The sequence below is a fragment of the Mobula hypostoma genome, chromosome 12 (assembly GCF_963921235.1).
Source record: "Mobula hypostoma chromosome 12, sMobHyp1.1, whole genome shotgun sequence".
Lineage (NCBI taxonomy): Eukaryota > Metazoa > Chordata > Chondrichthyes > Myliobatiformes > Myliobatidae > Mobula > Mobula hypostoma.
Window position 1 is genome coordinate 95,799,265 of NC_086108.1, and position 22,846 is coordinate 95,822,110.

Here is a 22,846-nt window from a genome sequence, read left to right on the forward strand (position 1 = left end):
GCACAGGATCGAAGGAGGCTACAGAGGATTGTAGACTTAGCCAACTCCATCATGGGCACAAGCCTCCTCACCGAGGACATCTTCAAAAAGACAATGCCTCTGGAAGGTGGGATCTATCATGAAGGACTCTCACCATCTGGGACACCCCTTTTTCTCTTTAGTATCACCAGGGAGGTGGTACAGGAGCCTGGAGATCCACAACCAGTTTTCAGAATAGTATCTTCCCCTCTCCTCCAAGAGGATCACAACCTCGTTATGGTTGCATGCCTCATTGACCCAGACAGCTATGTTTATGCTTTTTCTCTTGGCAGGTCAAAGGGCAGAGGATAGACTAAAAGTGGTCCACAGGCCCTCCAGGTTCGGGGGTTCAGCACAGGGCTAACAACCTTGATTGGCAAAACAAAATTGTTACAGAAACAGCTGCGAAGAATCCTTCTACATCTGAGTGCAGTGGCACTCCTGAGTCTCCACATGGGACTTGCATGACTGAGAGTAATGAAAATCAAGAGGAAGCTACTGACATGATAAATGAAGCCATGAACGCTGCCAGAGATGGGGGACCTTCACTACTGCCCTAAACTCCAGCGGCGTAACAGGCAGTGAGTAATCCTCTCCTCTGCCATCAGATTTCACCATTCTTCTTTTGCACTATTTATTTTTTATTGCTCCTGAAGTAATTTTTTAATGTTTACACTGTACTGCTGCCACAAAACAACACGTTTCATGACATATGTCAGAGATAATAAACCTGATTCCGATTCAAATATCAAGCTCATGTTTTCCCTCCAAACTCAGGAGCTTGGCCATAAAACACAAGAACAAACACAGCACATTGCATTTCTGGACTACAAACTTCAAAATGACTGCAATGAGTTTGCACTTTGACAGATTTACTTTTGCAGTCACCCTGCAGAATTCATAACTAGTGTATTACAGTCTGCACTCACTCATCAAGTAGTGGAGCACTAGTCTTCCCCAAGTTAACTTTGTAGATGATAACGATGATGAAGAAAACAAACAAATACAAGGCCAGGACACTTTGCCACTGCTATTAAAAGGGAGAAAATTGCATGCCTCATCTGAGAAGCATCCCCCAATCACCGCAAAGCAAGTAACTTGAATTATTATCACAAAATGAATCACATTGTTTTCCAATTGAAATTAAAACTGAATATAGGCAATACTGTACAGGTCAGACAGCCTCTGTGGAGAGAGAAACAAAGTCAACTTCTGGGTCAAAGACATTTCATCAGGACTAAGTTAGAATACAAGTATGTTTTAGATTGCAGAAAGTGGAGGGCTGGAAAGAATGAAAGGAGTAAGACATTGGAGCAGAATTAGACCATTTGGCCCATCAAGTCTGTTCTGCCATGATTTATTCTGATCAGCCATGATGGAATGGCGATCATATGTCATAAGGTGGATAAAATGAATGGGAAGTCTCATTCAATAGCTGCTGATTTTTCACCTTTTGATTGTTGCTTTCACAAGAATATCCTTGTATGAGAATGTCCCAATTACATCAAAATCACACCTAAAGAACCAACTAATGTACGTATTCAGAAAATAAGCTGACAACAAAACTGGCTTTAGTAATTCTACTTGTCATGTGTACACTGAGACATACAGTGAAACACATCAGTTGGGTCAACAATCAACACAGTCCAAAGATGTGCTGGGAGTAGCCTGCAAGTGTTGGCGTACTTCTGGCACCAACATAGGATGCCCACAGCTCGCTAATCCTAACCTACAAGTCTTTGGAATGTCGGAGGGAACCAAAGCACAGAGAAGACCCACATGGGGAGAAAATACAAGCTCCTTACAGCCAGCAGGGTGAATTAAACCCCTATAATTGGCACTGTAAATAGTTTCACTAACCATTGTAATTTGTCTGTACATATTCTGAAAGAGAACTTAAAAGAAATTTACAGCAGGACCTGCATTTTTACATACAAATAATAGAAAACACCAGCGACTATTAAAGCTAGTTAAAATTTGCCAGAAATCTTACAAACAGGAAGGAAACTCTTAAGGGACTTTAGTTTTAGTAGCAAGCAGCATGACATGGCAAGTGCGGATTTAGGGATTCTCAACAAAATAAAGTGTTCGCAATAAGAACACAGGCAACAATTGTTGCAGCCCTCCAACTTCTGGACAGTATTGTGAGAGACTCAAGGCCAACAGGTTTGACCATGCTGTATTATCGAATACAGAACAGCTGTTTGGGTTTTTCAGTGAACAGGAGATTATAAGGAAAAGAAACATAAGGGAGAGCAGAAATTACTTGAAGTGCTTTACCCACCGTCTGCTTTGGATGCATTTCAAACTCACAAGAAATTGTAGTCTATTGAAAAAGATGAAAAGTAAAACTCATCTCTAGATAAAACCTGATGATTAGTGTGTTTGTAACTTATTAACTGTAAATTTATTAATTATAAATTTATTAACTAATCATTCATTACTGCTAATATTTTGCTCAAGCGTGAATAGTATTGAAAAAGAGGTGATAATATCTCAAATAGTACGATTTTACATCTTCTATTCTGATGAGATTGTAGGCACGCTCTATTAGCTGCAGAATGTGTGGTGACATTTGTGGGCTGCCCCCACCACAACCTTGGGTGCCTTGGTTGTTAATACATATTACTGCACGTTTTGATGTGCATGTAATAAGTAAATCTGAATTTTTATCAGTCGCTCTTCATGCACAAAACTAATCACTGCAAGACCAGCAATGTTCGAAAGTAGTTTTGGACTATAAAGTATTGTGGCATGAGCTAAGGTTGCCAAAAAATGAATCCTATACAAACTGGATCCTCTACAGTCTGAAACTTAAATGCAGTTGGAGCAACCCTGGAAGTAGCATTGATAATCAGCTTAAATACACATCCAAGACAAATCTCCCACACACACCCAACATATACCACAATTGTTAGAAACACTTACTGCAAGTAGTATTTAAACTGTGAAGGTTTGAAATTCTCCACACGGATGACTGTTGGACAGTTCTCGTCTTCTTTCACCTGCTTTCCATACACTCTCGAAAGAAACTCTGGTGCCCTTGCAAGCAGCACTGCTTTATGGGCCTTGAAGACAGCTGCACCCACTTGGAATGTGATATCTGCTTGATTTCCTTCTACAAGAAGCCTTTTGAAAACAAAAGAAAATTTGTATTGGATGCTGGACTCCATCAAGTTTCCAAATAAAACTGCTTTTACCAACTTGCTCCTGGAGCTCTTTGTATTCAAACAACACTGTTGAGTAGCTGTTGAAATATTTCTTTTACAATCAAGTATACTTCCAAACACAACAAAGTACTAAAGTTTAAGATGGCAATAATCCAAAGAACAACTGGATCCCTATATTACCAGATGAAATGAGAAAGTTACACGCACAAAATGCTGGAGGAACTCAGCAGGTCACCCAGCATCTATGGAAAGGTATAAAAGTTTGACATTTCGGGCCAAGACCCTTCATCAGGACTCTCAATCTGAAACAACGTCTCTATTCATTTCAATAGATGCTGCCTGAACTGCTGAGCTGCTCCAGCATTTTGTGTGCGTTACTCTAGTTATCCAGCATCTGCAGAATCTTGTGTTTATGACTGAGAAAATTTGTACAAAGGCATTTCAAAACGCTTGAGAACTAATAATTATTACTAGTCTTATCAGTTTTACCTTTGCTTTAACCTTACCTATGAAGTGCAAGTTCAAAGAAAATTTATTATCAAAGTACACATATGTCACCATATGCTACACTGCTACTCACTTTCTTGTGCGCATTCACAGTGGGGGAAAGTCAAGGGGAAGGAACGTCGACTCAGACCATGAGAGGCCTGCGTCGAGCATTTTCATGCCTTACAAGGCACAAATTGGAAGTCTGTGTGGGGCACCACTCCTTGCACATAGACACTAGAGCAATGTGTGGTTAAGTGCCTTGCTCAAGGACACAAACACGCTGCCACAGCTCAGACTCGAACTAGCAATCTTCAGATCACTAGACGAACGCCTTCACCACTTGGCCACGTGCCCAACACTGTGCCTATTCACAGTAAATACAAAAAAAACTATAGAATCAATGAAAAACTGTACACAAAGACAAACAACCAATGTGTAAAAGACCACAAATTGTGCAAATACATGCCCAAAGATAACAAAATAATAATAATAAGTAATAAATATTGAGACCACTGTTATAATTCTCAACTAGAATTATTCTTTGGTTAGAATTTTTTAATTTCTGAGTATTGGGGGGGGGGGGAAATACTTCAATCACTTGGACGGTCACTTCTGATATTCCATCCTTCATCTTCTTGTCAAGCTAGCCCGAGATCAATTCTTTACTTTCCATGAGTATCCAAGGACAAAGAAATCACAAAAAAGAACTTTGAACAGTTCGAAAATTAATATTTCATCCACTGTAAATTCTTTATAAATCAGGACGGAGGCTCACTATATCCAAACAGCAGGATAAGAAAGTGCTTCTGCAGATGGTGCAATGGTCAGAATGTTATGAGGCAAGTTTCCTTTGCTAGCAACAAAGTTCCAAGGACATTTGCTTCTAATAGTTGCCACAGAGAGTTGCCTTCCTATTCGCATGAAGTTTTACATCCGATCTTCATTATTTATTAACAAAACAGACTGGATATAAAAAAAATGAATACATTAACATCCTCAAAGAATATCACCATAAAAACAATCTCTACTTGGGGCTCACCACAGAAGATCCATGGGAGAGACTACTTCTCACTCACCACATGGAACGTGAAAATACTTGCCCTAGCACAGAAACTGCACGAGCTGGAGAGGTACACTTGGCACTTTGTAGGACTCTGTGAAGTCAGGTGGAGAAACCTCTGAACGTCTTACTGAAGAAGGCCACATACTATACTACAGAGGAGAATTTGACAAACATGCCAATGGCGTAGGATTTCTTGCCAATAAGAGCATCAAGAACTCAGTACGTGGGTGCCACCCAGGATCCAGCAGGCTTATTTCCCACTGCCTTGGAGCAGCACCTTTTAACATCACAGTAGTACAGGCCTACGCACCAACAACTGACCATGAAGATGACCAAGTGGAGGAATTTATTTTACACCCAACTCCAGGGCATTATTGACAAGGTGGACAAAAAGGCCATTCTAATCATCCAGGGGAATTGGAATACCAAGTTGGGTAATAGCTGCACTGAAAGGCTGGAAGGAATTCTGTGGCCCCTCCTGTAATGCTGTAACCAACAAGTGAGGATTACGCCTACTTGAGTTCGCCAGCTGCAACAACATGGTGCTTGCAAACACCCTTGGAGAGCACAAGGCAACATAACTCTGGACCTGGTGCCCACCTGATAGAATACAGCATAGCCAGATCGATTGCACACTGATACAGAAAAGGTTTCGGTCTGGGATCAACAGAACCACAACAAGGATGCTCCCAGGTGCTGATGTTGGAAGTGACCATAACCTGGTGATAATGAACTTCAGAATCAGGCTGAAGAAAGTCAAAAGTCCAAGAACATCAAAATGAAATTCAACTTGGACAGACTGAAGGTCCCCTTCATTGTTGAATCCTTCAAAGCTACAGTTGATGAAAAATTTGCACCACTGGTGACACTTTGACAAAGATGCTGAAACATTGACAGCTAAGTTCAATGAAGTGATGACAGAAACAGCCACTGAGATACTTGGAAAACACAGTCAGAAAACCCAACCCTGGGTAACAGAGGAGATCCTGGAAATGTGTGACACTAGAAGAGACCTGAAGAAAACTAAGAATACAACAACAGGAGCTATAGCATACATAGAGATCAACAAGGTCAGGAAAAACATGATCGAGGCCAAGGAAGAATGGACTGAGAGACAGTGCACAGAGATAGAAGACAGCCTGAACAAGAACAGCAGACGAGCATTCCCAATTGAAAAGGACCTCCCTAAACAGTCACGAGTCAGCACCATCCAAGACAAAGGATGAAACTCTCTGACAGAAGATGAAGACATTCTCAACAGATGGACCGAGCATTGTTCAAACCTTTACATCCATCAGACCCAAGGAGACCCCAACATACTCGCAAGCCAGGACTTGTCAAACATTGACAACTTTCCAATTCTACAGGAAGAAGTAGAAGCAGCCATAAGATCGCTGAAGAATGGGAAAGCTGCAGGAATAAACAACATCATGGCTGAGCTGATAAAGCATGCAAGAGAGACAGGGATGGACGTCCTCACCAATATATGCATCAAAATCTGGCAGACTGGGGAATGGCCGACACCCTGGACAAAATCACTCATCATCACTCTCCCCAAGGAGGCCAGTGCCAGAATTACAGAACCACAAGTCTTATCAGCAATGTAAGCAAAGTGATGTTGAAAGTCATCTTGAACAGACTGAAACCACAGGCAGAAGATATAATCGCCGAAGAGCAGGCTGGATTCAGAAGTGGAAGTAATACAACAGAACAGATATTCAACCTCTGGGTACTGTGCGAGAAATACAGCCAACATCAACAGGACATCTTCCACGTGTTCATAAACTTAAAGAAGGCTTTCACTAGGGTGTGGTACAATGCACTCTGGGCCACAATGAAGAGATACAACCCGGGCCAGAAGCTGATCCAAACCATCAAGCAGCTCTACACCAAAGCTAGCAGAGTGGTACTTGTTCAAGGCACAGTTAGAGAGTGGTTCCACACATCAATTGGAATCCAACAAGGTTACCTCCTTTTGCCCTTGCTGTTCAATATTTTCCTGGAACAAATAATGACAGATGCCCTGGAAGACCTTATCGGCACAGTCAGCATCAGAGGACAGATCATAACCAACCTCAGGTTCACCGATGACATTGATGAATTGGCCTGCCTCGTGAACCGTCTGGACGATACATCTAGCAGACATGGCATGGAGATCCGAGCACAGAAAACTAAGCTGAACAGTGAGGAGTCAATCTCGACAAAGATCAGTCAGTGGACAGACTGTCACATGGCTGAAGTATCTTGGCACCATGATCAACCAAGAGGGATCAAAGCCTGAAGTCATTGCAAGCACAGCCCAAACAACAGTAACGCTGGCTAAACCAAAACTAATCTGGAGAGACAATAATGTCATTCTCAGATCCTCCTGCATGCACTTGTGCTTTCCATCTTCTTGTATGCATGCAAATCATGGACTTTGACAGGAGAACTGCAAAAGAAGAAACAGGCAGTAGAAATGAGATGCTTCAGAAGGCTCTTCAGCATCTCCTATACAGACCATGTCTCAAACAACAAAGCACGAAGAACCATCACCCTGCACGTGAGACACTATGAAGACCTACTGTCCACAGTAAAGAAGAGGAAACTGAGATGATATGGTCACATAACAAGATCAAGTGGACTCTCAAAGACCATTCTTCAGGGAATGGTGCAGGGGAAAAGGAAAAAGGGCAGACAGAGGAAGGAATGGACAGATAGCATTGCAGGGTGGACTGGAGAGAACTTTCCCGTGACACAGCCACTCGCCCACAGCCGTGAGAGATGGAGGTAACTGGTGCAGCGCTCATCTGTACAGTATCCCTACGACCCAGGCAAGTTGCATAACTAGGAACTTTCCTTAAGTTAATATTTTGGTCCACAAGATGCCAGTCACAGAAAATTGGGTTACAACGAAGCTCACTTTTAGACACCGGAATCAGAATCAGGCTTATTATCACTGACCTATGTCCTGAGATTTGTTTTTTTCCTATGTGGCAGCAGTACAGTGCAAGACAAAAAAAAAGTTACAATAAAAAATAAAATAGAGCCAAAAAAAGGAATAGTCAGATAGTGTTACAGGCTTCATGGACCATTCAGAAATCTGATGGCAGAAAGGAAGAAGATGCTCCTAAAATGTGGAGTATGGCTCTTCAGAATCCTGTACCTCTTCCCTGATGGTAGGAATGAGAAGAGGTCCCAGATGGTGAGAATCCTTAAAGATAGACTTGAGGAACTGCCTTTTGAAGATGTCCTTGATGGTGAGGATGCTTGCACCCCATCAGGGTCACTGGATAGAAATCAGAAGCTGAATTTCAAAATGGTTTTCCCCTTTCCACATCCGAAACCCACAAAGCAATGCGTTGCAGAAGTAGTTAGTGTTAGTTGAGACTACAAAATCCAAGGATTAAAACTTGGCAAGACATTCTTGCACATGATCAATGGGCCACATGGCTCAAGTCCTACGGTCTTATTATTTCAAGAACAAAAGCAAGTCCAAATCATCTTCTAGCCCTGGATATTCAGTCGCTCACTGGTGGCCATTTATCAATTATCACTCCATTCAAGTTTATGAAGCCTACTTCAACATAACAGCTATACCATTTCTATCTGTGCTCCAAGTTTTACACATTTCCTTTCATCTTTTCTATTTTCTGTCTACTGCCATCATCTCTGTTTTGTAAAGCCCTCCATATTCTGCTGAAGCAAAGGTGCTTGGGGTTGGAGAGGTGATCATTGCTGTATTAGTGCCTTAGGCTTTTATGTTTAATATTGTACATAATATATTATCCAATATCATGATATCAACAATGATTTCAAAGGAAGTCATTTCCTAGCTACCTAACATTTCTTCTAATATAGCCAAATGCCTATAATTTAACTGCATGTCCTCTTTTTCCTCTCTTTAAAGTTCAAAGTAAATTGTATTATCAAAGTACATATATTAATTTTCTTGTAGGCATACTCAAAAATCTATAGAATAATAACTATAACAGACTAGGGTGTTTAACCAGAGTGCAGAAGACAACAAACTATGCAAATGCAAAAAGAAATAACAATAATATTAATAAATAAGCAATAAACATCAAGAACATGAGATGAAGAGCCCTTGAAAGTGAGCCCATTGATTGTGGGACCATTTCAATGATGGGACAAGTAAAGTTGAGTGAAGCCATCCCCTTTTGTTCAGAGCCAGATGGATGAGGGTTAGTAACTGTTCCTGAACCTTGTACCTTCTTCCTGATGGCAGCAGCAAGAAGAGATCGTGTCCTGGGTGGTGAGGGTCCCTAATGATGGATGCTGCTTTCCTACGACAGCATTTCATGTAGATTTGTTCAATGGTTGGGAGGGCTTTACCCGTGTTGGACTGGGCCTGATGGAATGTTCTGACAGTCCTGTCAATATGGTCTGTATCATTTTTCAGACAACCCATGGCAACAGTTAACCTCATACTGAGTTATGTTCCCATAACATTTAGCCGGATACTGTGGATTGTGACTTGGTGTGGAAAAGAATTTTGGTGGAGTTATTTGAAAAAGTCGCAGAGATGAGGTAATGTTGCAACTCTATAAAGCTCTGGTTAGGTCACATCTGGAATATTGCGTTCAATTCTGGTTGACTCACTATAGGAAGGATGTGGAAGCTTTAGAGAGGGTGCACAGATTTACCAGGATGCTGCCCAGACTACAGAGCATGTTTGATGAAGACAGATTAAGTAAAATAAGGCTTTTCTCTTTGGAATGAAGGAGGACTTGATAGAGGCGCACAAGATAATAAGAGGCATAGATTAAGTGGACAGCCCAAAAATGGCTAATACAAGAGTGCATAGTTTTAAGGTGACTGACGAAAGTATGGAAGAATGCCAAAGGTAGTTTGTTGTTTTTTTTTCCATACAGAGAATGATGTGTGTGTGGAACAACCTGCCAGTGGTGGTGATAAAGGCAGATATACTAGGGACATTAAAAAAAACTCTTAGGTAGTCACTTGGATGATAGAAAGACAGAGGGTTATGCAAGAGGAGAGGGTTACATTTATCTTAGAGAAGGTTTAAAGGTCAGAACAACATTGTGAGCCGAAGGGCTTGCACTGTGCTGTAATGTTCCATGTTCTTTGGTTGATAATGGGAAGATGGTAATTGGAAAAGTCACATTAAGATTGAAGGCAATGAATAAAAGTGGCTTAGCAGAATTTAACACAAAACTGGCTTAGAAGATTGAGAAGAGGTGGAAAATTGGAACAAGAACAGAGATAGTGAGATTATGATACAGAAGGAAACAGGGCATTTGGCTCAAAGTCAGTATCAAATCACCCATTTACACCAGTGCAAATCAAACCCCTATTCTCGCCACATTCTCATCAGTTCTCCCTAGAGTTTAATCACTCACCCACTAGGGTATTTTACAATGGCCAATTAGATTAGATTAGGTTAGATTGAGGACACGCAGTTCTCTTTTATTGTCATTTAGTAATGCATGCATTAAGAAATGATACAATTTGTTCCTCCAGAATGATATCACAGAAACACAAGACAAACCAAGACTAAAAAAACTGACAAAAACCACATAATTATAGCATATAGTTACAACAGCGCAGAGCAATACCATAACTTGGTGAAGAACAGACCATGGGCACGGTAAAAAAAAAGTCTCAAAGTCCCTTGAAAGTCCCATCATCTTACGCAGACGGTTGAAGGGAGAAACTCTCCCTGCCATGAGCTTCCACCTTTCCGATGCAGCATTCTGGAAGCACTGACCACAGTCCGATTCCGAGTCCGTCCGAAAACTTCGAGCCTCCGACACCGAGCACCGTCTCTGCCGAGCACTTCGACCCCGGCCCCGGCAACAGGCAATAGGCAAAGCTGAAGATTTGGGGCCTTCCCCTCCGGAGATTCTCGATCACACAGTAGCGGCTGCAGCGAAGTGGGCATTTCAGAAGTTTCTCCAGATGTTCCTCCATGCTTCTCACGTCTGTCTCCATCAAATCAGGATTGTGCATGGCCCCTATTTAACAAATACGATATCATTTCACCGGAGAGGCCGCGCGCACTGCATCACGCCATCTTCTCCTCCCCTCCCCTGAAGTGACCAGACTGCACACCTTTGGGAGGTGAGAGGAAAGCAGAGCATCCAGAGAAACAGAGAGAACATGCAAACCACATCAGCGCTCTCGGTCAGAACGGAACCCAGGTTCTGGCTCTGTGAGACAGTGGCTCCCATTGACCTGGGGGCAGGTATGCCAAGCTTGCTTAAGGTGGCAAGGTTGGTTGAGAAAACAGTTAAGAAAGCATTTAGGATTGTGCGCTTAATTACAGAAGCAAAGAGACAAAAACACCTAGCACATGATTAAAGCACCAGCCTGGCCATAACCAGCATCGTATCCAGTGCTGGGCACTACAGTTCAGGAAAAGTTTGAAGGCTTTCAAGATAGTGCTGGAAAAAAACTGCCAAAATGATTCCAGGGATGACATACTTTGGTTATTGGATGAAATAAATGAGGTCTAATGAGAACTTGATTGGTCCCTTGCACCAAAAACAAGAAATGCTGACAAATAAAACATTATCGCAGAACGATAACTCGTTTCTTTTTCAACAGATACTGCCAGACAGGCCAAGTGTTCCAGCATTTCCTGTTTTTATTTCAGATTTCCAACATCTACAGTCAGTTATTCTCTTGGTTGCTGTTTTCAATGACACGTGCATAATGATTGGCATGGGCATGGTGAGCCATTTCTATGACATAGGGCATGGTGACTCTGTGAATCTTGTTCTCGTGTTGGGTTAAGATGTAGAATTGTCATTCTTCTGGTAGTATAACTTCACTAAAGAAGAAGAAGAAAGCCCTTAGCTCCGAGTGGACTCATCGGGACGCCGTCATGACGGCATTTTTTTTAAAGCAGGCTTTCTTATTTTTACGAGGCTGAGTTGCTAGTTCGACGCTCAACCCAGCACGGATGAAAAGCATGCAAGGGAGCCGGCTGGACTCAAACTCGGGAGCCTTCGCTCTGAAGTCCGGCGCTGATGCTACTACGCCCCCAGCCTTCACTATCTTTGGTAATAAATTTTATAGAATCGTCTACACACATGTAAATTTTCTAATGATTGTAGTGTAGCTGATTCTATTTTTTCCAGTAGCTTCTCAGTTTTTCTGTGGCAAACCACTTGAATCTGGCTATTTCATATGTTGTCAATGGATTGTGCTTTATTTCTAGTCTGACTGAGAGATGATCACAATTTATTCATACTTTGCTCTTATAACACTTAATAAAATGACCATAATCTCTGCTTTATGTCTCATTCATAATTTATGAAGAACCTCTCTATTGGTATCACCAGATCCAATAGATGTGACTTGACTGCTAGTTCAGAAAAAAAACTAGTCATGCTTGTACGCTTGCCTAGACACGTACTTCAACAAGGAATATGGCGAATCAGAGCCACCAGGGGAAACAGTTCAGAGTTGACCAAAGTCAAGATATACTTGATCTGTTTCAGACACTTCACTCCCCCTTTGAGATCTACCCATCTCAGGGCATGGGCCAATGACAGATATCACTCTCAAGGCTATGGATACTTTAGGATTCAGATTCAGGTTTAACATTGTTGGCATATGTCGTGAAATTTGTTGTTTTGCAGCAGAACAATGCAATACATAGCATCAAAAGCTATCAATCACTATAAAAAAGTATATAATAAAAAAAATTAAATAAGTAGCGCAAAGAGAAAGGGAAAATACTGAGGAAGTGTTCATGGATTCATTGTCCATTCAGAAATCTGATGGCGGAGGGGAAGTAGTTGTTCCTGAAACATCGAGTGTGTGTCTTCAGACTCCTGTACCTTCTCCTTGATGGTAGCGATGAGAAGAGGGCATGTCCTGGGTGATGGGGGTCCTTAACGATAGGTGCTGCCTTTTTGCGATATCGCCTCTTGAAGGTTTCCTGGATGCTGGGGAGGCTAGTGTCCATGATGGAGCTGGCTTGAGTTTGCAGCCTTCTGCAGCTTTTTCTAATTCTCTGCAGTGGCCCCTCCACACCAGATGGTGATGCAACCAGTTAGAATGCTCTCCACAGTACCTCTGTAGAAATTTGCGAGTGTCTTTGGTGACGTACCAATTCCCTTCAAACTCCTGATGAAATATAGCCGCTGTCATGCCTTCTGTGTAATTGCATCGATATGTTGGGCCCAGGATAGATCTTCAGAGACGTTGACACCCAGGAACTTGAAAACTGCTCACCATAGCCTTTTATAAGTTTATTTCCCACACCTCTGCTCTCAATCTCAGACAGACCTCGCCTTCTTCCCCAGTTTCTGCATTCAACAAACAACTGTTTACAATAACTGTTAGCTGCAAAAAAAAACAAATCCATCACTGGCACATATTCCCCACATTTCAAAGGGACCACTTTGTGATTCCCTGGTCACTCTTTCATTCCCGCCTACTGCTGTCAGTATTGTGTAGCACTTTCCCACGCAATCACAGGGGCTTTTTCACCTCTCCCCTTACCACCACCAAGGGACCAAACTGGCTCTCTACATTAGTCAGTATTCACTTGCACTTCTTCTAATCTCGTGCCCTGCAGTCGGAGTTCACAATGCGGTCTTCTCCACGCTGAAGAAATAAAATGCAAACTGGGTGATTGCTTTGCAAGGCGACTATGTTCAATGTGCAGGAGAGACCCCAAGTTTCTAGTTGCCTGCTGCTTTAGACCTCTCTGTCTGTGGCATCCTGAACTGTTAAAAGGACCAACACAAGCCTGAAGAGCAAGCCCTGCACATAACAGCTTGCCGGACTCTGTATTGAATTCTCCAACTTTAAATAGCTTATAGTTTACTCCTTCTATTTGTATCCAGACAGGTCATTTCTGCTTAACATTCCTCTCTTCTTTATTTATCACATGTACATCAAAACGTACAGTAAAATGCATTGCTTGTGTCAAATTAAATCAGCGAGGATTGTGCTGGGCAGCCTGCAAGTGTCACCAGCATAGCATGCCCACTGTCACTAACCCTAACTGTGTGTCTTTGCACGTGGCAGGAAACCAGAGCACCTGGAGGAAACCCACCTGGTTATGGGGACAACATAAAAACTCCTTACAAGCAGCAGCAGGAATTGAACCCTCAACTTACAGCTGGCTACTGTAGAGAGTAGTGCTACCACGCCACCACCCTGCATTGCCCAAACTTCACCACATTAGCAATACAGTACCCAATTTTGGACCCACCACCCATTTAGAACATGCATTGACCATAGTGCATAATTAAGGCACTTCGGCCCACCATCTTCTGCTAACTCTTTAACCCTACTCTAAGATTGATCTAGCTTTTCCATCCCACGCAGCCCTCCATTTTTTTTTCATCCACATGCCTGTCCAAGAGCCTCTTAAATCTCCCTCATTGGTAGGGTGGTCCACACTCTTTAAAAAAAAAACCTACCTCTGCCTCTCCTGCATACTCTCTTCCAAACAACTTAAAGTTATGCTTCTCATACTAGTCAAACAATACCTTTATTCCACCCACTACCCTATTTCACTTTCCACTTTCTCTGTCATCACTGCCAGGTATGGAAACACCAATGCCCTTGAACGGAAAACCCTACAAAAAGTAGAGGATATGGCCCAGTCCATCACGGGTCCTCCTTTCCACTGAGCACCAACGCAGGAAAGCAGCATCCATCATCAGCGACCCCAAACACCCAGATCATGCTCTCTTCTCACTGCTGCCAACAGGGAGATACAGGAGGCTCAGGAACATTTATCACCCTCCATCCAGTGGATAACTTCACTTGCCCCATCACTGAACTATTCCCACAACCTAAAGACTCGCTTTTAAGGACTTTTCATCCCATGGTCTCAATATTTATTGCTTATTTTTTTTTCTCTTTTGTATTTACACAGTTCGTTGTGTTTTGCACACTGGTTGTCTGCGCTGTTGGCTGTGGTCTTTCATTGATTCTATTATGGTTTTTGGATTTACAGAGGACGCCTGCAAGAAAACGAAACTCAGGGTTGTATATGGCGACATATATACACTTTGATAATAAACTTTCTTTGAACTTTGAACCTGCATTGACTACTTTCCCCCAAAGATCAAGGACCTTTGTTTGATATTGGAATAGGTTTATTATTGTCATACGTACCGAGATACAGTGAAAAGTTTGTCTTGCATACAGATCAAATTGTAGGTTTTCTCAAATAAAATGGCAGAAGTGTTTTATGTTTCAGAAAAGCTGTAGCAACTCCTTTATTGAGCACCAAAACACTGAACACAAAGCACGCTAAAAATCCTTTACATAATCTCATCATCACGCCACACCAGCCTCTAAAACCGAAACCTCAACTCAACGTCGGTGGTTGTGAATTATGTACATTTCCACCAATGATGTTACCATATAGAGGCCCCCCTCCTGAATTCACTAAAACCGGCATGGTGAACCTCCCTGGATATCAGAAGAGCCGTCCAGCTCAGGCCCCATGTTCCTAGGGTGGAGGGACAGCGAGTGCCTCCAGCTTGTCCGGAGGTGTGTTGATATGCTCATGGTCATGTCATGACGGCAGGGGCCTGGTAGTGGAATCCTCCAAATCTGGATGGGTCTGTTTTAGGAGATCTACCAAAATACATTCAGGTTTACCTCTCTTATCCATAACAAAATTCTTTTCTCCCCTTTCCAAAACACAGAACGGGCCATCGTAAGGGGGCCTAAGGGGATGTTGGCAGAGGAAAACAAATGAGGTAGAACATAGATTAACGGGAACCCAAGAGTGTTGAATGCCATGATGGGAGGTAGGAATAGGTGAAAAGGAATTGAATTTACTGAGGAGAGTGGAACACTGCTGAGAGGCCAACAAGGCGGTTGGGGCGTTAGGAATGAAATCACCAGGCACTCGTAATGGCTGCCTGTATACCAACTCAGCCACAGGTCCTCTTTTGGAGCTGTTGTGAGCCCTCAGCAGGACACACAGGAGACGACCATGCCAACATTCATCAGTCAGGGAAGCCCTCAGAGCAGTCTTTAAGGAGCAGTGAACCCACTCACAAAGGCCCTTGGACAGCTGGTGATAGGCCGTGGTGTGATGTAGCCTAACTTCGGGGTTCTGGGCCATCGCGGTCTGCGACTGTGGTCAGAGGAAATATCAGGTGGGGTGCCAAACCAAGCGCTGATGAATGTGCCTGAGTCACATCTGCGCTGTTGTTGATGCTAGAGGGTCAACCTCTGGCCTGGAACCCACCGTGTTCACAGACCTGATATCCCGACGCGCTGGCACTGTCGTAGCTGCAAGGCGGTCAGCACTTCATAGCACTCTTACCAAAGTGACTGTGGTAAAAGCACAGACCCAGAGTAGTCTGCTTCACAGCTGCAGGCGTCCGTTGGGGTTCTTGTTGACCGGGCTTATTGAGGTAGAGAAAGGAGGAGGAATGATGCATCGCTGCCTGGCTGAGTATAGACCATCAGCCATTTTAGCAAGCTCCCTACAGTCCATCAGGGGTGCATTTACTGTGCGAACTTGATCAGGCACTTACTGCATGAAGAGTTCTTTAAAAATAGAACAAAGGATGGTGATTTCTCAGGAGAGACAGCATGTGGTCCATCAGCTCTAAAGGCTTACCATTGTCAAGGCCGGGCAAAGACAGCAAAATGTTTGGCGCACTCAGACACTCCAAAAGTCTGTTAAAGGTGAATTTTCAGCGATCGGTATGTAACTCTCACTTCGGCTCGCAGCTTAATATAGGGGGTGATAGTCCCCGGCCCAGCCAAACTTGTTTTGGGTGGATGCTGCGCAATGTGTCCCGTTACAAGTCAGTACCATGAAATAACAAACAGTACACAATGCCATTAAATGATTGAGCTTTATAATTCTTAATTTGACTATATGGTTAGTAAAGAAAAAAATAAGAAAAAGAGCCCATTCTCATGAAACAGTCTAATGCGCAAACATTGCAGCTCACTGATAAGTTGGTCGTCTACCATCGACCCCCTCCGATCATCGCTGACCTTCGGACCCCCGCTCCAAGTCCACCCCGTCCGGCGGTCTACCAACTCTCTCCATTCGCATCTTCTCTCCTCATCTGTTCCTGGCAAAAGACCGCGAAAATCTCCCTTCCAGATTCACAAGGAAGAACAACATTCCTCTCATTGGATAGCCCCCACATTCCAAAACCCCGTTTCTAGTCATAATCCAAACAGTGCTGCTACAGAGAAACCACTACATCAGCAGTGAAACCTTACAGCATGTTACAGGTATTTATCGTGTTCAGGCAGGTGTTCTAGTAGACTCCCCACTCTTGCAACCATGGAGCTGCTGAGCAGTGCTACTACATAGAAACCCTTGGCGTTGTTGGCGACGGCATTTTGTTCCCAAAACTCTTCAAAACGACTGTGTTCACCGACATGTTCAATAACTCTGGAATTGTCATAGACCTCTGGGATCACCAGTGTAGGTTTTCAGAAATAAAACAATGGAGGTGTTCTATGCTTCAGAAAAGCTGTAGCAACTCACTTACAGATCACAAAACTGAATGCAAAGCGATAAAAACCCTTTACATAATCTTGTCATCATGGCAGAGTAGCCTCTTAAACTGAAACCCCAATTCAATGTAAGGTATTGTGAGTTATGTACATTTCCACCAATTACGTAACGCTACAAAGTCATCACACAGTGCATTGACCTAAAATAACAAAGCAGGAAAAAAGTGTAAAGCCACCAAAAAAGTACGGTGCAGATAAGCAATAAAGTGCAAGATCTTGACGAAGTAGTTTGTGAGGTCGTGTCCATTTTATTGCACAGGATGTCTACTCAAAAGTCTGATAAGAGCAGGTTAAAAGCTGTCCTTGGACCCGGTGGTACCTGCTTTCATGCTTTTGTACCTTCTGCCTAATGGGAAGAGGACAGAATGTCCAGGGTGGGGGAATCTTTGACCTGAAACTTTAACCATTTTTCTTACTACAGATAGTACCTAACTGTTGAGATTTTCCAGCATTTTCCATTTCTACTTAAGAATGCTCTTAATGATGAAAGGACACTTAGTTTCATCAAATATTCACTCTAATATAGCTAAGCTTATAGGAAGGTATTACCTACCTGAGAAGATCCTTATTTAACTGCGAAGCCAGGATTTCTTTCAATATTTGTCGTTCATTTCTAGCTCTCTCTTGGAAACCTTTGCTGCTTTCCAGAGTTGGAACTCTGAGCACAATTTTTCCATTCCACATGGCCATTTCCAAGGTTTCTGATCGGAGATTATTCCCATTTATTTCATGACAACCATCTAAATAAAAAAACATGAAAATAGCCAATTAAGTTGACTGCCACATTGCTCAGGACAAAGGATCTGGATGAATTATTGGAGATCCTGCAAGCACTCCTTTGCAGAAATACCCCATTTGTAACTGGCTACATGTCAACCAGTCACACAGCAGGTTTACATTCAAGGCTGAGACAGACTGATGTCTGGAATCAAGGTGCATTCAAGGATAGGGAACTGGATTTAATGTGGAGGTTCAGCCAAAACCTGTTTCCATGCTGGAGCACACTCAAGAATCTGTCGAGTGTATCCTTTACCTTTCTCTTAAGAGTTCAAGCTCTACACAGAACAGTACAGGCCTTTTGACCCACAATGTTGTGCCGACCTTTTAAACTACTCTAAGATCAATCTAACTCTTCCCTCCACGTAGCCCTCCATTTTTCTTTCGTCTATGTGCCTTAGAGTATCTTAAACGTCCTTTAACTAATCCACCACTACCTGTGGCAGCGCATTCCATGCACCAACCACACTCTGTAGAAAAAAAAACTTACTTCTGACATCCCCCGATATGTTCCTCCCACATCTCCCGACACGTTCCTCCCAGCACCTTAAAATTACGCCCACTTGTATTAGCCATTTCTGCCCCAGGAAAAAAAATCCTGGCTTGCCGCTATCTATTAGTCATGGTCATATTTTATTGATCCCAGAGGGAAATTGGTTTTCGTTACAGTTGCACCATAAATAATAAATAGTAATAAAACCATAGATAGTTAAATAGTAATATGTAAATTATGCCAGTAAATTATGAAATAAGTCCAGGACCAGCCTATTGGCTCAGGGTGTCTGAACCTCCAAGGGAGGAGTTGTAAAGTTTGATGGCCACAGGCAGGAATGACTTCCTACGACGCTCTGTGTTGCATCTTGGAGGAATGAGTCTCTGGCTGAATGTACTCCTGTGCCCACCCAGTACATTATGTAGTGGATGGGAGACATTAACCAAGATGGCATGCAACTTGGACAGCATCCTCTTTTCAGACACCACCGTGAGAGAGTCCAGTTCCATCCCCACAACATTACTGGCCTTACGAATGAGTTTGTTGATTCTGTTGGTGTCTGCTACCCTCAGCCTGCTGCCCCAGCACACAACAGCAAACATGATAGCACAGGCCACCAGACTCGTAGAACATCCTCAGCATTGTCCGGCAGATGTTAAAGGACCTCAGTCTCCTCAGGAAATAGAGTCAGCTCTGTCCCTTCTTGTAGACAGCCTCAGTGTTCTTTGACCAGTCCAGCTTATTGCCAATTCGTATTCCCAGGTATTTGTAATCCTCCACCATGTCCACACTGACCCCCTGGATGGAAACAGGGGTCACCGGTACCTTAGCTCTCCTCAGGTCTACCACCAGCTCCTTAATCTTTTTCACATTATGCTGCAGATAATTCTGCTCACACCATGTGACAAAGTTTCCTACCGTGGCCCTGTACTCAGCCTCATCTCCCTTGCTGATGCATCCAACTATGGTAGAGTCATCCGAAAACTTCTGAAGATGACAAGACTCTGAAGTCCGAGGTGTAAATGGCAAAGAGAAAGGGAGACAAGACAGTCCCCTGTGGAGCCCCAGTGCTGCTGATCACTCTGTTGGACACACAGTGTTGCAAGCACACGTACTGTGGTCTGCCAGTCAGGTAATCAAGAATCCATGACACCAGGGAAGCATCCACCTGCATCGCTGTCAGCTTCTCCCCCAGCAGAGCAGGGCAGATGGTGTTGAACGCACTGGAGAAGTCAAAAAACATGACACCTCTTACACCTCCTATCATCTTGTACACCTCTATCAAGTCACCTCTCATCCTCTGCTTCAAAGAGGAAAGCCCCATAAGCCACACTCTCTCATCAAGGCAGCATCTTCAATTTATTCATTCTACCTCAATTTGTTCAGTACTATTCGTCCATAGTACAACGCACAAATTGGTAGCAAATTACTCTACATGGGAATTTGGAAATTTAAGATTCATATGAAGATCTTCAGTTTAGATTCTAATAATAAGATGAGAGAGTAACGTTGAAGAATATATTTAAAAGACAGGTTGTTGCTATTTTTAATCTACACCATACAGCAATGCTGTTTGACTTAATGCCTTCTAAACATTGAGCTGTTCCACAATATACTTTCAAAATTACCTATCAAGTTACTAAATATCTGTTACGCATTTCAAATTCAGTAACTGTTTAAATAATTTCTCATGTGCCAATGTGCAATGGAGGGTATATTTGTCAATAAACATCTTAATTAAAGAAATAAATGTACCCCTGACAACTTCAGGACATCCCAAAACAAATCCCTGCTATTTTTGGAGTGCCAACACCATTGCATTGGAGGAAATGTCTAGCACAAAATGAGAAGTCACAGCAGCAATGAGAAACAACTAGATTAACAATGCCGAAGTCCTCTTGGCTTAAAACATCGAGATAACTTCCCTGCAACACACACAAAAATTGCTGGTGAACGCAGCAAGCCAGGCAGCATCTATAGGAAGAGGTACAGTCGATGTTTCGGGCCGAGACCCTTCGTCAGGGCTAACTGAAAGAAGAGATAGTAAGAGATTTGAAAGTGGGAGGGGGAGGAGGAGATCCACAATGATAGGAGAAGACAGGAGGGGGAGGGATGGAGCCAAGAGCTGGGAAGTTGATAGGCAAAAGGGATATGAGAGGATCATGGGACAGGAGGCCTAGGGAGAAAGAAAGGGGGAGGGGGGGAAGCCCAGAGGATAGGCAAGGAGTATAGTGAGAGGGACAGAGAAAGAGAGAGAAAATAAATAATAATAAAAATAAATAAATAACAGATGGGGTACGAAGGGGAGGTGGGGCATTAACCAAAATTAGAGAAGTCAATGTTCATGTCATCAGGTTGGAGGCTACCCAGACGGAATATAAGGTGTTGTTCCTCCAACCTGAGTGTGGCTTCATCTTGACATTAGAGGAGGCCGTGGATAGACATATCAGAATGGGAATGGGATGTGGAATTAAAATGTCAAGCTCCTCCTGTCTTCTCCTATCATTTTGGATCTCCCTTCCCCCTTTCAAATCTCTATCTCTTCTTTCAGTTAGTCCTGACGAAGGATCTCGGCCCGAAACATCGACTGTACCTCTTCCTAGAGATGTTGCCTGGCCTGCTGCATTCACCAGCATTTTTTGTGTGTGTTGCTTGAAATTCCAGCATCTGCAGAGTTCCTCGTATTTGCGTTTTTAGATAACTTCTCTATTTGTCTTCAAAAATAACACCAGTTGATCCATCACATTCCAGATTAAAGATTCAAGTTTAATTGCCAAGTGGACAATGAAAGATACAGTGAAACGTGTCGCTTGCGTTAACAGCCAGCATGCCTGGGGGCAACCTACAAGTGGCACCACACATTTCAGTGCCAACATAACATGCCCGCCATGCTTGGCAAAACAATACAGAACACAACAAGCAACAAAACAACAGCAAAAACATGCCCTGTTCCTCCCTCCCACTCACCCATAAACACAGTCAGGACAAGTCTCCGGCCTCTAGTGGACATGGACTGGGTCTGCAGACACCATCAGAACTACTAGACAGAGCCTTGGTCGAATGGGGGATTTGACAGCACAGCCTTCCTCAGTACTAAGGTGAGGTATTACCACTAAGCCACAGCTGATCTCTTTCCAGAATTCATCATAGCCTCCCACATTCATGTGGTTTTACATTACTGAAGGGCAAACAATGTTTACGGCAATTTAAAACTATTATTGCCTTCTGAAACAGCACATTTACAGTTCACAGTGATTGTACAATAATGGACAATTTTTAAAAAAGGTGAAAGGAAAGTTCAATGAAATGCTTAAAGGATGGTTGATAAAGCAAAATTAAATTATGGGGCTATAAGAGGCAATTTACCTGACGAATGAAACTGCACTGACTTATATCATCTACAGCCTACACGGAATGATTTAATCTCCATAGAATATTCCAGTTCATTATGTGTAGGCTTGCAACTCTGTTGGTAGGATTATTAGAAGATAAGAAGTCTGGTGTAAAAATTTAGGTGTGCATTCCAGTGTATGTTGCACTGTCAGAAGTTCCACCTTTGCATGAAACATAAAGCAAGGCCTTAGAAGGACAGATGACATAAGACACAGGTGCAGAATTAGGCCATTCGACCCATTGAGACTGCTCCACCCTTACATCATGGCTGATTTACTATCCCTCTCAACCCCATTCTCCAGCCTACTTCCCCGTAACCTTGGACACCCTTATGCGCCTCATCTTTGAAACTGCATGCAATTAAACACAACATCTTCAGTCCTGCAATTATCATTGTTACCATGTTACCAGAGATTAACTTTTTATTTCTTTCTCTTTATTCCGGAGACTCTTATAATCTCTTCTACACTCTCCTTCCCCTTTACTTTATCCTCAATTTTCCAAGCTGCTGAATCTAAAGAAACACTAACTGCAATTTTGCCCTATCATCTGCTTGTCCTTCGTCACAGTCTCACTACACACTGCATCTACTTGTATACCAACTGCTCCATCCTCTAGCCTGGAACTCCTGTTCCCATCCCCCTGCCAAATTAGGTTAAATCCTCCCCAACAGATCCAGCAATTCTGCCTGCAAGGACAATTCCTCTGCACCTCCTCCAAAGCAATTGCATCTTCTCTACAAAGTGGTGACGAATGCACAACATTCAAGCTATCATCCAGTATCCAGTTGGAGTATAACCTTCCCATTTTTTTCTATCCTATACATCAAATAATGATGGGCAGTAGCCTCCAGCCACCTCCGTGACCAGTGCTTTGAAGGATCTGTCAACATGAATCTCTGCCCCTTTGTCGCTCCACACCACTCAGTATTCTCCCTTTTACTGT

At 42.9% G+C, this 22,846-nt stretch overlaps 1 protein-coding gene across 1 annotated transcript in view; it reads right to left on the reverse strand.

Moving 5' to 3' along the window:
• Window positions 1-22,846, reverse strand: part of btbd8 (BTB domain containing 8) — a 119,113-nt gene that overhangs the window by 94,224 nt on the left and 2,043 nt on the right. The window contains exons 2-3 of the mRNA XM_063064660.1: window positions 17,792-17,978; window positions 2,947-3,147 (exon numbers count right to left, since the gene is read on the reverse strand). Coding sequence (XP_062920730.1) covers window positions 2,947-3,147; window positions 17,792-17,928 — 338 coding nt within the window. The 5' untranslated portion in view covers window positions 17,929-17,978. The remainder of the gene's footprint in view (window positions 1-2,946; window positions 3,148-17,791; window positions 17,979-22,846) is intronic.